This window comes from Neoarius graeffei, chromosome 19, assembly GCF_027579695.1.
Source record: "Neoarius graeffei isolate fNeoGra1 chromosome 19, fNeoGra1.pri, whole genome shotgun sequence".
NCBI lineage: Eukaryota > Metazoa > Chordata > Actinopteri > Siluriformes > Ariidae > Neoarius > Neoarius graeffei.
This window is the reverse complement of record NC_083587.1, coordinates 56,012,947-56,029,804: the sequence shown is the minus strand read 5'-3', so window position 1 is coordinate 56,029,804 and position 16,858 is coordinate 56,012,947. Positions and strand designations below refer to the sequence as shown.

Genomic DNA, 16,858 nt, shown 5'->3' with positions numbered 1-16,858 from the left:
GAGCAGCCGCGACAAGTAAACAACTAAACAACATGGCGCCTCAGTCTGGAAAACGCCAATTCGGATTGTTTTTGCACCGTCTGGTGGTGTATCTACTATGATTGGAATATTTTTGGAGCAATTACAACGTATTTGATGATCAGACACATTGTCACGTAGTGTTGCTGGGATGTTTTCAGGGAGTCGGTAAGGGGGCGCACGCCGAGAGTAAGAGGGTGCAGCGCCCCTGTTCCCCCGTTTAGACGAAAGCCTGCATTATTATTATTGTTGTTGCTGCTGCTACTTCTTCAGTGTTGTTTTTGCTTTGATATTCGCACTAAGGTTTATGCAAACGTAGCGACGTAACTGATGTATACAGCGACGTAATGACGTATACAGCGACGTAATGACGTGGCTTCCCTTAGCACCGTGAGCTATGGAAAAGCAAACTGGTTCTCAGCTGGCTCGCAAGTTGAACGAGTTGTGAACCAGCACTGGCCCCGAACCGGCCCTGGAACTGATTTGGTGGAAAAGGGGTATCAGACACTCGCTGGCCGTGCTGTGAAAATTGTCCATGCAGACGCTCATCTAAGTTTTCAAATCTGTCATTGCTCCACTCTTGAATACCATCATTAAAAAGATTATAATCTCTGCTTTCCAAAGAAATCTCGCTCATTAAGATCTGTTCGGTACTTTGGGAGTAACGGCAGGTTGAAGTCGGTACGACAGAGTCCACACACTGCTCGCGGGACATCAGGAAACTGCTGGTGTTTTCCTTTTTGAGTCACGGGAAAGTGCTCCCTCTCTCTCTCGATCAGTTTCCGACTGGATTACTCGTCAGTATCAAATCAGATAACTTTTATAACAATGTTCTTTCGCTCACACTGTTTCTGAAGAAGTATTCATCGAATTTTCCCTCTGCTAGTTTGACGTTATGCTTCGCGGGAGACTTTGAAGTGAGTTTTCAGAGCTTTACCTACTTATTTTCTTCAAATCAAACTGATTCATGTAAATAAATAACTATTTTAGAATATAACTGGAGTTGTCTTGATGAAAAATATTGAGATCTTAGTGGTCTGAATGATATTTAAAAAAAAATCAGAAATGCGAGTGTCAGTTTCAGCTCAGGTAATGTGAATTGTTTATTGGATGTGGATCACATGTTTTTTTCAAGATTCGCCTTGAAAGCTGCAAATATTAATCGAAATAAACATTTATATTCTTTCATATAAACACTAGTAGGCCCTATTTTTGAGTACAAAGGCTTCACAGCACAAAGAGGGGATTAGAAATTCTCTTATTCCATCCATCTTCTACCGCTTTTCCGGATTCGGGTCGCTGGGGTAGCAACCGAACCAGAGCAGCCCAGACTTCCCTCTCCCCGGCCATCTCTACCAGCTCTTCCAGGAGAATACCGAGGCTTTCCCAGGCCAGCAGAGAGATGTAATCTCTCCAGCGTGTCCTGGGTCTGCCTCGGGGTCTCCTCCCGGTGGGGCATGCCCAGAAAACCTCCCTTGGGAGGTGTCCAGGGGGCATCCTAACAAGGTGCCCGAACCACCTCAACGGACTCCTTTTGATGTGGAGGGACAGCAGTTCTACTCCGAGTCTCTCCCGAATGACCAAGCTTCTCACCCAATAATCTTTTATTACTTTTTTTGAGTGTACCAATTTAACATTTTACCTCATTAGCTTCATGAATACTAATTAAATACTAATTTGTATAATTGTTTTTTTACAAATTTTTAAAACTTTGTATTGGGTATCAAGTCAAAAAAAGTCAAAGTCTTTCCCATGCCATGTGGCGCATAGGGCGGCGCCGATCTCCGTATCCCTCAACCTCTCATCTGTTACATAACTAGGGTTACAGTGGGGGACTAGCCCTCTGGTAACTGCGAGAGTTTGACTCTCCACTCGCATCTGCATTGCAGCGTACCTTGCCAGATGGCAGTAGGTACCATTTTTATGATGGTCTTTGGTACGACCCGACCGTGAGTAGAACTTGCGATCTCCCGATCGAGAGGCGGACACGCTAACCACTAGGCCAACTCACGGTTTGTATTGGGTATACAACCGTCATGTGCCGGCCAACTTCCATGTAAATATCTTGAATGAAAAATAGAAAAGGTTATTAAGAAAAAACATTTGATCTCATTGGTTAATGAGGCCCATTTTGGACCATGTGATCCTCGTACAGAATATTACGGCAGTTTTCCAAAAATTAAGCCGTTTTTTTCAATCTTTGATTTGTAATAATTTCAAGAACGGCTAAACATATTTTAATTCTGTAAAAAGTATGAAAGCATTAAATTCTGAATTCAGGGAGAGCAGTTTCAAGCAACTTGGACTGAATTTGAATTTTCACCTGATATGCCTACCAAAAGTGGCTGTGATTGTTTTTGATTGAAGATTTATTATAAGTAATATTCCACTATATTAGTGACATTTATATTTATGGAATAAGAATAAAACAAACAGTTGATGTTCACCAGGTGTGAACTTTATTTTCAGCTTCAGGCTTTCAGTTAGAATACATGACTATCCAGATCTAACTCGGGGGCCGGTTTGTATTACGTGCATGACGCGCAAGTGCCTCTTAACACGGATGGCACTTTGCCGCGAACACAGCGTAAGGAAGGAGGTCAAGCGGACTAGCATGATCAGTGACCATCTCCACACGGAACTACTCGGGCAGCTACGCCCTGGGCGCTTACATGGACGGGGAGTGGAGTGTGTCTGAATGTAGAACGTTTGCATGTCGCTGCCATGTGGGGATAATGAGAAAATGAAACAAAAGACCACATTTTCAAGATTGATAAGTCTTTTTGTTAGCGTAGCGGCAAGGAAACGTTGCGTATCGGCCCAAAGGCCTAGTTAGAACCCTGTATCTAATAGGGATGTTAACCGATGACCGTTTGACCGGTGGTTGACCGAATCAACGTCAACCGGTTAATTTTTTTTTGGTTGTCGGTTAAAAAAATAAAAAAATCAATCGTTTTGAAGCTGCCGATTTTGGAGCGGAGAACCTGGAATTCTGTGTTGTAAACGCTTGGGGCATGCCACGTGGTGTAAAGGCCTCTGCATGATCTTGCGACAAGGCTTTCGCAGATAGCTTTTCGCAGACAGTTGTAATTTATCGTTGAGCGGGGAGTAATAGGCGTGCGCGATGTTATTCACCGGCACAACGCAAGGGGGCGCGAAGTCGCTAGGAGTAGTTGGTGGGTGTGGTTAGGGGAGTGTTTATCCTCCGGTTACTTATAATGACTAGAACTTTTTTTTTTTATAATTACTAGAACTGGAGTCGTATAGATGTACGTACTTCCTCACTTCCTCAATCAACCGCTCTTCATGCTGCTCCATCTTCGCTCGTGTTTTTAAAAATGCCGGTCGTGAAAACAAACCAAACCGGGAAAGTAGGGAAGCGGAAGTGCGTGTACGGCGGATGTAGAGCGGACCAATCAGAGCCCTCTTGTCTGCGACGCTGTCTGCGAGGCTTCTGCGGTGGTCACAATTTTTGGGAGGTGCACGCAGAGCGTCTGCGAAGGTGGGGGGGCTACGCAGACGCTATCTGCGACACCGTCTGCGAGGACTGCGTTGTCAGCATAAATTGGCCTTAAGGACGACAGCTGACAAATCAGAAACACCCATTCAGTCATGTCCCGCCCCAGTTGAAGATCGCTGACAAATCAGAAACACCCATTCAGTCATGTCCCGCCCCAGCTGAAGACAGCTGACAAATCAGAAACACCCATTCAGTCATGTCCCGCCCCAGCTGAAGACAGCTGACAAATCAGAAACACCCATTCAGTCATGTCCCGCCCAGCTGCCACTCGGCGAAAGAAAAGTGTAGACACAGGCTTTTTAGCTTACAAATTACTATTCTGTTTTTTTTAATTATTATTAGAAGGCACATGGAGTTTAGTCCTGCCTTGGCCAGTGCATTCTGAAAGTATGTTTCGGTCTGTAGCCAACAATGCATATTATTGCAGATCATCTCTCTCCACACAAACTAAAGGCGCAGATGCCGACTTTTTCACGGCTGAATCGTGCAGATCCGATTTTTTTTTTTTTGGGGGGGGGGGCATTGGAGCGTCTGATTATAATTTCAGAGTAAATTCTGTATTAAAATTACTAAATAAGCAAATGCCGTTACAGTCCATGAAACATAGGAAGTACAAGTATGAGAAGAAAACAGTAAATCAGAAAGCTGCGCACGTTTGTGCGAAAGCTGCGCAAACGTGCGCAGCTTTGATTTACTGTTTTCTTCTCATACTGCGCAGCTTACTGATTTACTGTTTTCTTCTCATACTTATACTTCCTATGTTTCATGGACTGTAACGGCATTTGCTTATATACATTATTTACTTTGATGAAATTATAATCAGACACTCCAACGCCCCCTTAAAAAAAAAAAAAAAAAAAAAAAAAAAAAAATCGGATCTGCGCGATTCAGCCGTGAAAAAGGCGGCATCCGCCAAAAGGCGCACCGTTTGCATCCCTGTAATAATTCCAATTCTAGAATTTTAAACTCATAGGTTAACCGACTTTAACCGGCTAACGAGGCTCGGTGGTCGGTCAAGATTTTTTTTAGTTTTCGCCATCCCTAGTATCTAATCGCTCGATGTAGGATGTACTTGAGGTTTGAGGACTCACCTGTCGTGCTCTTTGTCCACTAGGTGGTAGCGTGCGCGGAAGGCCACAAGCCGGGCGTAGTAGGCAGGTGCGGGGATTGAGACCGAGCGCGTGCAGCGCACGTACGTATGGCACAGCTGGTAGGTGAGAATCTGGAGCTCGTCGGCGGTGAAGCGATTGTCGTCCCACAGCACGTAGTAATGCGATGGTCGGCTGGTGCCCTGGAGCCCAAACGACAAATTCTTTAGAAAGTCAGGGCCGGATTTGGCTCGAGGTCATGCTGTACGTACAAATGACCAAGAGCCAAATATTTTCCCGTCCGACCCTCCCACTCAGTCAATAACCGTTTTATCACATGACCTTTTTTAACTGACCGACACAGTGGAAAGTGATGAACAACGGTTTGCGACAATCAATTTTTATTTGACCGACAGCGAGCTATTTATATGCTGAATTACCTTCGTGAAAAGGAAGGCAAGAGCTGTGTCCGAAATCACTCATTCACTACTCCCTATCTAGGGAATTCTATATATACACAGAGGACAACAGTGGTATGCAAAAGTTTGGGCACCCCTGGTCAAAATTGCTGTTACTGTGAACAGTTAAGCATGTTGAAGATGAAATGATCTCCAAAAGGCATAAAGATGACTCATTCCCTTTATATTTTAAGCAGAAACAATTTATTTTCATCTTTTACATTTTCAAAAATGACAAAAAAGGAAAAGGGCCCGAAGCAAAAGTTTGGGCACCCTGCATGGTTAATACCCAGTAACACCCCCTTTGGCAAGTATCACAGCTTGTAAACACTTTATAGCCAACTAATAATCTTTCAGTTCTTACCTGGGGGATTTTCACACACACGTCCTTGCAAAAGGCTTCCAGTTCTACAAGTTTCTTGGGCTGTCTTGCATGCACTGCTCTGCTCTTTTGAGATCTATCCACAGATTTTCAATGATGTTTAGGTCAGGGGACTGTGAGGGCCAGGGCAAAACCTTCAGCTTGCGCCTCTTGAGGTATTCCATTGTAGATTTTGAGGTGTGTTTTGGATCATCGTCTTATTGTCGGACCCGTCCTCTTCTTAACTTCAACTTTTTTTTTTTTTTTTACAGATGGTGTGATTGTTTGCTTCCAGAATTTGCTGGTCTTTATTCGAATCCATGCTTCCCTCGACCAATGAAATGTGCCCTGTGCCACTGGCTGCAACACAACCCCAAAGCATGATCGATCCACACCCATGCTTCAGAGTTGGAGAGGTGCTCTTTTCCTGGAATTTGGCACCCTTTTTTCTCCAAACATAACTTTGCACATTGTGGCCAAAAAGTTATATTTTGATTTCATCAGTCCACAGGACTTGTTTCCAAAATGCATCAGGCTTATTTAGATGTTCATTTGCAAACTTCAGACGCTGAATTTTGTGGCTCGGACGCAGGAACGGTTTTCTTCTGATGACTCTCTCATGAAGGTCATATTTGTTCAGGTGTCGCTGCATAGTAGAACAGTGCACCATCACTCCAGGGTCTGCTAAATCTTTCTGAAGGTCTTTTGCAGTCAAACAGGGGTTTTTATTTGCCTTTCTAGCAATCCAACAAGCCGTTCTTTCAGAAAGTTTTCTTCATCTTCCAGACCTCACCTTGATCTCCACTGTTTCTGTTAACTGCCATTTCTTAACAACATTACGATCTGAGGAAACAGCTACCTGAAAACACTTTGCTACGTTCTTGTAGCTTCTCCTGCTTTGTGAGCATCAATTATTTTATTATTCAGAAAGCGAGGGAGTTGCTTAGAGGAGCCCATGGCTGTTGATTTTAGGGACAAGTTTGAGGAGTCAGAGAATTTATACAGCTTTGAAATCTGCATCGTCTGACCTTTCCTAACCAAGAATTTGAACAAGCCACAGCTCAATAAGCTAATTAAGGTCTGGAACCTTGGTAAAAGTTACCTGAGGCAAGGCAAGGCAAGTTTATTTATATAGCACATTTCATACACAATGGCAGTTCAATGTGCTTTACAGAAGTAAAAACAAAAACAGTAAATAATAGAGAAATAAAATTACATAAAATAATTTTATCTTTATTCTAAAAGAATTAATTAAAAGAATTAAAAGAATTAAAAGAAAATAATAAGAATTAAACAATAGTAGAAATAAAATATTAAAATGCCAAAAAGAAAAAGGAGAAAAAGAAAGAAAAAAAACTAGCGGAATAAAATAGAATAAAGTTAAAGTAAATTTAAAACATGCAGAGAAAGTAAAGATTATAAAAAAATGTAAAAATATTAATTATTTAACAGAAAGCATCTGAGAACAGCTTGGTCTTTAACCTAGATTTGAAGCTGCCAACAGCAGGAGCATTTTTAATGTCCTCTGGCAGTTGGTTCCATAGCTGTACTGCATAGTAGCTAAAAGCTGCTTCACCACACTTTGTTTTAACAACTGGTTTTAATAGTAAATTTTTCTGTTGCGATCTGGTAGATCTGATTGGGTTAGGCCGCCGCAACATATCAGAGAGGTAATTGGGCCCTGTACCATTTAGAGATTTGTACACCAGCAGCAATACTTTAAAGTCAATTCTGTAGCTTACTGGAAGCCAGTGAAGAGACCTTAGAATTGGAGTAATGTGCTCTGTTCTTTTTGTTCGTGTAAGAACCCTCGCCGCTGCATTTTGAACCAGCTGAAGTCGTTTGATGGTCTTTTTTGGCAGGCCTGTGAAAAGGCCATTGCAGTAATCAACCCTACTAGAGATGAAGGCATGTATTAGTTTTTCCAGATCATGTTTTGACATAAGTCCTCTTAGTTTGGAAATGTTTTTAGGTGATAAAATGCCGTTTTAGTGATTGCTTTCATGTGACTGTCAAAGTTTAGCTCGCTGTCAATGAAAACACCAAGATTTTTAACCATTTCTTTAGTTTTAATCCCTTTTGTGTCAAGAATAGTGGTAATCCTGAGTCTTTCATATTTTTTGCCAAATAGAATTACTTCTGTTTTATCTGTGTTCAGCTGAAGAAAATTGTGACATCCAGCTAGAGAACTCAAAAGTATTGGGGTGCCCAAACTTTCGCCTGGTGTTCCTTTTCTTTTTTCCCTCTCCAATTGTACAAAACAAAAATAATATACAAATCCTACAGAAAACGCTGAAATGTCTCGTCTTTACCTTTATGCCTTTTGGTGATCAGTTCATCTTCTGCTCACTTAACTATTCACAGTAACAGACATTTTCAGTAAGGGTGCCCAAACTTTTGCATGCCACTGTATATATGTGAATGAGCTCGTTGGTAAAATATAAATAAAAAAAAAAAAAAAAAACACTTTCAGACACTACTCCGCCACGCCATTATTTACGTCATTACTGTCGCACAATTAAAACGTGCCACGTCAGTCGGCTGGTGGGTTTTCAAAATAGCAAACACACATGTATTTTTATGCTAAATCCATATTATACTGAGTGTATAATTTCATACATTAATAAATAAAGTACTTTGTGTCTGATCTTTCAGTTTTTTTTTTTTTTTAAATCAAGCCTGAATTCTTTTCTTTCTTTATCGCTGCCTTTTATTAAATCAAATTTGAGGCGTTTGATTAATTCCTCGCTCTGCACTGGAACGTTTGTTCTTGTATTTTATCTGTCTTATTCTATTTTAGCTTATTTTCCATTCTCTTACTATTTTTAATTAGCCTGGCAAGCCAGACTAAATGTGAACATTTAGTCTGGCCTCGATCCGTAGACATTTCCGAAGCGGGTAGGAGGAACAAACCGCTGTCTTTCAAACTGTCTCTGTGCGTATAGGCCAACGCTCTGACCAATCAGCGCAACAGTGACTGTGACGTAGTCAGAGCGACAGAAAGCAGTGGGGGAGGCCTTGAAATAAATAATTTTTCAAAATGCGTATTAATTAATAAACAGGTTCTAGATATTAAGAAGTTTGGAGATAATGACCACAAGTTTGGAGTCTGTACCACATACGTTTTTTCCCCCCCAAGTGTTTTTCAAGTGTTTTTCAAGGGTTTGCTTAAACTGTTTTTGAGAGTTTTTATTTAGTGGTGTTTGGTGAAATAATTTCCCTTAAATTTAAAATAACGGGAAAATAAGAAACAATCAAAAAGTAAATGTTTCAAAGCTGTTTATTAATTCTTCGTACTGCACAAACTAGCCCCATCCTTTTGGCTACGAGCGGAGCCAGCTGGTAGATCAGACTTTTGCCGTAGCCGGTCGGCAAAACAGCGAAAACGTCCTTCTTGAAAAGGAATGAGTGGAGAGCCTCTTCCTGCTCATGTTTCAACGAAAACTCCAAGTCTAATTCTTCTAAAACTGATTCCAAAGCGGAGTCAAACGCGCGCTGTTCACTAGCCGTAGCCATCTTTCCTGCTGCGCTTTCTCCAGCGTCGCGCAGCTTTGTCGTCACTCCTGCAAAAGCCCGCCCAAAGAATCCAAACAAAAACCTTGCGTTGTGATTGGCGGGCACGATTTGATGCCCGGGGTGTTTGTTTATATGGTGCGAGGCTAGACCCACTTGCTAGGCAAAAATATTTTTGGCCGCTAGGCGGGTGGGTCTAGTTTACTAGGCTAATTTTTAATTGCAGGGCTGTGAAATAGAAATGACAAAATCTGAGGAAACAATTTTAGCAGGGCCCCAGAAGCTGAACAGATTTTGTGTATATTGATAGATCTGAAGCATCTCCTGAAAGCAAATATTTTCTCAACCATGCCATTTAATTTGAACTGTTTATTATTATTATAAATTGAATATATAAATGTGAACAAGATGGTCTACCTGGTAATCTATAGTTCAACAGCTTCAATTTCACCAATTCCGCATGTTTTTTTCCTTTAACATGGTCAACCAAACGCGTTCTTCCACCAGAACCGTACTTCACATCCTGATGGCACAAGATGCAGTAAGCTTTCCCCGGTTCTTTTATCTTCCGTATGTGCTCATTCACTACCGACTTTAAACTCCAGCCATCGCCAATTACGTGGATTTTTGATGCCGTTTTCCTTGGCAAATGTTTTTGACATCGTCGGTCTCACTGTCCTCCCTCTGAACGATGTCCCTCCGTGACACGGACATACCGCAAAATTCTCCTTTTCAAAACCGTTGATATCGAAAGCGTGTTTAAAGAGCACAAGATTCGTGCCGTGGTTTGTAACCATGACGCAAATGCCGTAAAACGGTCTGTCATTGTCGCAAAAGAAACCTACCCCCCCCAATTTTTATTGCAAAATTAGATGATTTACTAAAATTATATTTTTGGCGGCCAAATTTGCGGAATTCTGCGGATTTTTCACAGCCCTGTAATTGGACTTGAATGTCCATTTATAGTGCGTTTCTTCTTCCGTCCGTCCGTTCACCCCAACACACTACAGTATTATTGCCATTTTCGCACCACAACGTATAAATTTGTCTCGTGCCTGTTAGGGCTGTGCGATGTCCCCTTAATTGGCATCGACGATGTTTACAGTGCAAACATCGTGATGGACGATGATATCGGGGGGGGATTTTAATACCACGTTATTAAATACATTATTATTATTAAAAGTATTAGATACTCATCCGAGGCTTTGGCACGTAAAGGGAAAAAAGCGCTAGGTGATGTGGAATATTTGGCCTTGACAACGGATATGTGGTCCAGCTGCAACACGATGCCCTACATGTCAGCTACCGTACATTATGTGGAGTCCAAATGCCTGCAGACGAGTTTCATGCCAGAGACACATTCAGCGGACAATTTAGAAGACGCATTGCGCGAGACACTTGCCGAATGGAAAATAGAGGAGAAAAAGATCGCCTGCATAACAACGGGGCAAATATTGTCACAGCCATCAGGCAATTGAAATGGCCGTGGTTAAGTTGTTTTGGGCACAATTTGAACCTGGCCATAACCAACTCGCTTGCGCAACAGAGGGCGAGTACAGACCGAGCGTTTGGAGTTTGCCGAGCAGTCAACACTGCGTTTGCGCACAGCTGGCTTCGGAGAAATGAGCTGCGCAAAGCGCAGGTGGAAATGAACCTCCCCGAGCACTCACTGATCACGGTAAGATATTAATCTGCTCTAACAATGAAAGACTAGTATTCAAATTATGAGAAGAAACTACACTTAAGCTATTACTCATTGTTTATTTACACCATATCAATTGAAGATGCGTTTCGGCCTTTAGTGCGCACTTGAACGCGCTAATTTTTCCAATTTATTAGTGTTTGAATTATTGCACCAGCTTTTAAAATCATGATTTAATATTGTTTTTTTTTACTGTCTTTACATTTATCAGAATCACCTTCATTCTTCCCTTTGGTTTGACATTATGGCTTAGAGTGGACCATTTTGTGTCTGAAAGTAGGCCTGTTTACCAGATTAAAGTTATTTGACTTCTGCCGAAGTCTGCGCTTCACTGCCGTTTGATAAGGTGAAATATTTCCCGACTGTTAATAGTGGCTATTTGTTTGAACAACATGACAAATTTTACATTAAAAAGTACAGTGTAGGCTAAAAAATGAAGTCGAAATTTATTATTAGTAGCATACTGTATTTGTGTAACCACGTTATGTTCACTAGCACGTCGCTGCACCATAGCCTACGTGAACAAGCGGTAATAGGATATTACTTTATAATGATTTATATAATTATGTATTTATATATATGTTATATAATATATTTATATATTAAACAAAACTAACTAACTAAACTAACAAAAAACTAACTTTTTAGGTTAAATAGGCCCAGATGATACCGTATATGCATGTTTATGACAGGAGGGGGCGTGGTATCACGATGGTGGCTCTCCATCGTGATGGATGACCACCATCGTCGATGGACGATGGCATCGTCTATCGGCACAGCCCTAATGCCTGTTGTTGTAAGCAAAAACAAACGACTGCTCGACTCAATCTAAAATACTTAACGCTCCTTCTGAAACAGCTTTCAGAGCTTTGCTTTCAGCGCCACGACTTACGCAATGCATGATGGGATATATTGCTTGGTTAGTGACCATCGGTTGTACACTACTTTTCACGATGCATTGTGGGATACTATCCCTGTATCTGAAATCGCTCCCTACTCACTATATAGGGCACTAGATAGTGCGGACGCCATTTTGTAGTGCTGTCCGAAACCTTATGGCCCTTTTCCACTACCCTTTTTCAGCTCGCTTCAGCCCGACACGGCTCGCGTTTCGACTATCTAAGAACAGCACGACTCGGCTCGCTTCAGCCCTGCTCAGCCCCCAAAACTCGCACGGTTTTGGAGTGGGGCTGAAGCGAGCCAAACCGAACCGAGTGAGGCTGGGGGCGTGAGGAGACACTCCCCTGTGCACTGATTGGTGAGGAGGAGTGTCCTCACACGCCCACACATGCCCCGCGAGCACGCTGGGATCTGTAAACACCGTAAACCCAGAAGAAGGAGAATTACGAATTACGAGAATTTCTGAAGCCTTATGCGCCTCGCCTCATCTATACGCTCTTGCCAGTATCTGTTGGCGTTGTCGGTGACAACAAGCCACAGCACCAAGACCAGCAACACTAACGACTCCATGTCCTCCATGTTTATTGTTTACTATCCGGGTCGTGAGACTACCGCTTAAAAGGTCACTGATGTCACTGTTTGCGCCGCCTAACGACATCACGTGACGTCCACCCACTTTCGCTAACTCCACCCAATGTATCCACCCACTTCCAGCCAGCACGGTTCAGCGCGGTTGTAGTCGAAATGCAACTCCAACAGCCCCGCTCAGCTCGACTCAGCACGGCACGGCTCAGCCCGACTCAGCCGCGTTGGTAGTGGAAAAGCGGCATTAGTGAGGATTATTTACACCCTATATAGTGCACTCAAAGTATCCCACAATGCATCACAAAAAAGTAGTGTACAACTAATGGTCATTGACCAAAGCAATATATCCCATCATCAGGGATGAGTGTGGGTGGTCACCAAAAAAGCAGAAAACAAGATGGCGCCCGAAGCCGGGGGTCTGGGAGGGATACCCCCCCAGGAAAATTTTGAAAAATAAGGCCTTACAAACCACTTTTCCTGCAATCTGAGCTGTAGTAGATAAAAAAATCTGTTGTCTTTTTTATATATTTACATGAAAATGTGTTTCAAATCAATAGGAGTATTGTTTGAATTCAAAATAAAATCACATTCTACATTCAAGGGTATGGTTATAATTTATGATCAACAAAAATGAAACTAAATTCACATTAAATGCAAGTTTTATTAATTATCAAAATGCTCATATATTAAATAAAATTTCTTAGGGAGAAAAGGTCAGTCTCCCTATGTCCTCATTAGTTGCATATGATTTCAAAGTCTTTTGAAATATTTAAGTTTTCAAAACTGTCAGCATTAATTCAGATTTACTGACCATCATATACATGTTCAATGTATTAAATCAAACAAATGCTAAGTTTATGGGATAATGTCTATGTACACTTTATACAATTATTTATAGTTCACAGACACTTCTCATTTTCATTTAATCATTTCGACTTCTTCAGCTTTTTGGCCAAAGACAAAAGCTTGTCAGCTTGTCTCTCTGTTTTTTATACCAGCATCGATTTCACGTACCTTCTCTTCGTCTCGCTTGTCAATCGTATTCGGCATTTTGAGTAAAAAAGCCGATACGAAAGAGAAACGTATTTCTGAAGCGCAGCGACGATGAACATGTGCAAGTTTCGATAAAATAGAACCATGCGGGTACTTTTGTAAGAACTGTTATGATTGGCTTTTGTTCTCTCCCACACTCTTGTAAGAACTGTTATGATTGGCTATCATGCTCTCGCCAGCGATGTTTTGGCCAATTACATTGTAGATAACACGTATTCTACCGCGAGACTAAAGATGGCGAAACTGTAAACATGTAACATCGTCGTACGCTTGAGTATCACGAAGGAACATACCCCAACCCCCCTCAATAAAAAAAAATCTCAACGGATTTGGCATAATATCGATTTTTGCTCAGAAAAAGCGGAAATCCGCCGAAAACTCTCATCCCTGCATCATGCATTGTGGTCACGCTGAAAGAAATAAATTAAAAGTCTCACATTTGATTTAATAAAAGGCAACGGTAAAGAAGAAAGAAAGTATTCAGCCTTGATTTATATTAAAAAAAAAACTGAAAGATGCAGGTACTTTGTATTGATCAATGTTGGAAATGCGCTCAGTGTAATATGGATTTATCACAAAAATACTTGCATGTGTTTATTATTTTTGAAAACCCACCAGCCGACTGATCTGGCACGTTTTAATTGTGCGACGGTCATGACGTAAATACCAGCGCGACGGACTAGCTTCCGAAAGCGTTTTTTCATTTTACCAATGAGCTCACTCACATATACTGTATATAGTCCTCTATACAGTAATTCCCCATCTTGGGAGTAGTGAACGAGTGAGCGATTTCAGACACAGGGCCTGAGTTCACTATCCTTGACTTGCAAGTGACGTCAAAGCAAAATAGAAACCCGTATGTCAGCCATGTTGGTGGATATCCAAGCGACATTCCATACAAAACAGTCACGCGTGCGCAACTCTTTGTTTTTCCACGTTCTTTTAGCTTTGTGCTGTGCTCACAACAGTACTCGTGACCGCGGCACATTCCGATTTCTTAGAATTCCGTCCGTGATTCGGAAAGAGGGCAAGGAAACAAAGCTAAAACCAAAACAGCTCATGTTTGCAGTGATCATTTTATCTCAGCTGAGATTCAAAAGCTATCTCGAGAATATCATCATGGAAGAATTTTATTTCTTGTTGCTAGAATTTTGCTATACAATGAGCGCTCTCTTGTCGTGGTTCCCTCGGTCATTGTTATCATTTTAAACACGTGTATTACCATGTCGCTTGCAAAATTATACGAAAAAAACCCCAAACAATCCAGACTGGGCACCCAGTCAGAAAATGGGCTGTGTTTCGTTCAAGGTCGGAGTTGATTCTGCGGCAGCCGAACCAGATAGAACGCGATATCTGGGTACTTGATGGTCGATAGAAGCGTCTTGTATTCAGAAGTGTCTGACTTTTTTCAATAATATGGGTCAAAACTACACATACCTATCTTCTCTTTGTATCGAATCTTTGCTCAAGCGTTCAAACTGTGGTAATAGTGAGAAAATTCAGCATTGGTTCCAGACACGCTTTCAGCGGCTGCCATCCTAGTTGCTTTGTAGATCCACCATCATGGCGGACGCTCATGACGTAGCACATTTTGATCACGTGCTTGCGAGTCATCTATATAAAATTCAATTATATATAATTCTCGCTATACATTCGGACAGCGCTACAAAATAGCGAACTCACTATATCGTGCGTAGGGAGTGATTTCGGACGCAGGGAAAGTGGCAGGTTCGTAGTCTAAATTTCCTTTTTCCTTTGCTTGTACTGTACGTACAGACCACACAGCAAGCTGTTTAGCTCCTGAGAGGGGATGACTTGTGTCTCTTTCCTCCTTGACTTCAGCAAGAAATCTTTTGAAAATGTTCTTTTTTTTATTTAATTTATTTATTTTTTGCTGTTTTCTTGTCCTTGTATAAACAAGTGAATTTCTTCACGTGAAAGTACCTTGTTTCATTTTCTACAACAATTTCAGCTTGTTCAATTCGGTCTGTGTCTGAGAAATCTGGAAAATAAAAATAAATAAAAACAAACAAACAGACAGACATGCTGTGTTCACACTTATACCGGTACGAAAGTGGTATAACTGTATCGATACAAAGTATACCGGTACAGTTTAGTGCATCTGTCCACACTAGCGAGAAATGTTTGCGGTTTTCTTTCACGGTAGTTGAAATGCTCGTGCGCGAAATGTTTCCGTGGTTACCGAGTAACTTCCTTCCGAGAATATGGCGGATGAAACAACGTGTGTGTGCTTTTTGTTGTCAGTGTACAGTCTGTATTTCTGGTGGTCATTTATTCAGTCGAATCGTATAAAACGCGCGAGGCAGTTGAGAAAGAAACAAAGAAAACGAATCTCCCTTTCTCCCCCCCACTTTCTCCCTCTTCCCTTCTCTTCCCCTCCCTTTCTCCTCCTCTTCCTCCTTTCTCCCTCCCTCCGTTTCTCTGCTCGATGTAGCTCCACGGTCGTTTTGAGCCATTTTGACGTTTTATTTACAGCTGGAAAGCACGGGCGTATTGTATTGTATGAATAACCCGGAAGACGCAGGAAAATGGTTCATTGCGCTTGCGCGTTATATTTGTATCGATACAGAACCGCTTCATCTGTCCACACTACAGCGAAGCGCTACAGTACCAGTACGAAACCCACAAATGTATGGGTTTCGTACCGATACAGTTATACCGCTACAGTACCGGTATTGAGGTATTTCACCCACGTGACCAAGTCATGTGATGCTGCCATTTTGGACGTCACGGCTCGAATCGGTTTGAATGCGAGGAAGGCGACAAACGAAAAACATAAAAGAAAAAGGAGCGAGATGCAGAAAACACCTTCACTATCCGGCGACGTAGGGCATTTACAGGGCGAGCAGAGGGAGAGGTATTTGCAAAAACTGAGGTTAGCAGGCTTAGAGAACGACGTTTACCTGCTTCCACCAGGATTGTTCACTGACGTACGGAAGTACACGAAGCCCTCGTCTTTACCTGACTTTGGCCCACGTGATCTGTATACCCATGTCGTTAAAAACCCATCGCCATACACAGGTATTGATCTGAAAGCGTATGAGTTTGGATGCCTACAAATATTTTGTGTCAGGCTGGGTAACATGCCTACATCTGTGGGTCGTCCCTGGAGCCGGTGGTCGCCATCTTATTACAGCTAAGGTTTGTTCACATTTTCATTTACTTTCGGTCCTCAGGATAAACAAAATGTTATTAAATGTCATTGAAATAACTTCTTAGTCTGTTGAGACATGGCCCGTTATAAATTTGCTGTTACCAGGCAATGACCAAGAACTGTATTATTAGGGTCGGTGTCTGTGTTGTAGCAGTGTACTAGCAGCTAGCTGTTAGCACTAGCTAATGTCAACAACATCATAGCTAGTATGTTACTGTAGCCATGTTTACATTCAGTCATTTGGATGACTGTTAAAACCTTTCAGTCTCAAGTTTTTCCTTTACTGGATTTACTAGTTTACTGAGCTAGCGCGCCGGCTCAGGCAAGCTGGGAGCTAGCGCGCTAGCTCAGTAAACTAGTAAATCCAGTAAAGGAAAAACTTGAGACTGAAAGGTTTTAACAGTCATCCAAATGACTGAACGTAAACATTGCTACAGTAACATACCAGCTACTGTTGTTGACATTAGCTAGCTTGACGTTCAAAA

At 41.8% G+C, this 16,858-nt stretch overlaps 2 protein-coding genes across 3 annotated transcripts in view; one reads left to right on the top strand and one right to left on the bottom strand.

The window, feature by feature from the left end:
• The window catches only part of hmgn2 (high mobility group nucleosomal binding domain 2), a 419,610-nt gene that overhangs the window by 224,076 nt on the left and 178,676 nt on the right, over nucleotides 1–16,858 (top strand). Inside the window, exon 1 of one of the 2 annotated variants that reach the window (XM_060900339.1) lies at nucleotides 6,689–6,692. The exons of the other annotated variant lie outside the window; for it this stretch is intronic. The gene's annotated coding sequence lies outside the window, so the exon portion shown is untranslated. Of the gene's footprint in view, nucleotides 1–6,688; nucleotides 6,693–16,858 lie in introns of those variants that run through there. 2 annotated transcript variants of the gene reach the window in all.
• Nucleotides 1–16,858, bottom strand: part of ago1 (argonaute RISC component 1) — a 110,333-nt gene that overhangs the window by 5,515 nt on the left and 87,960 nt on the right. The window contains exon 18 of the mRNA XM_060900328.1: nucleotides 4,630–4,829. Coding sequence (XP_060756311.1) covers nucleotides 4,630–4,829 — 200 coding nt within the window. The remainder of the gene's footprint in view (nucleotides 1–4,629; nucleotides 4,830–16,858) is intronic.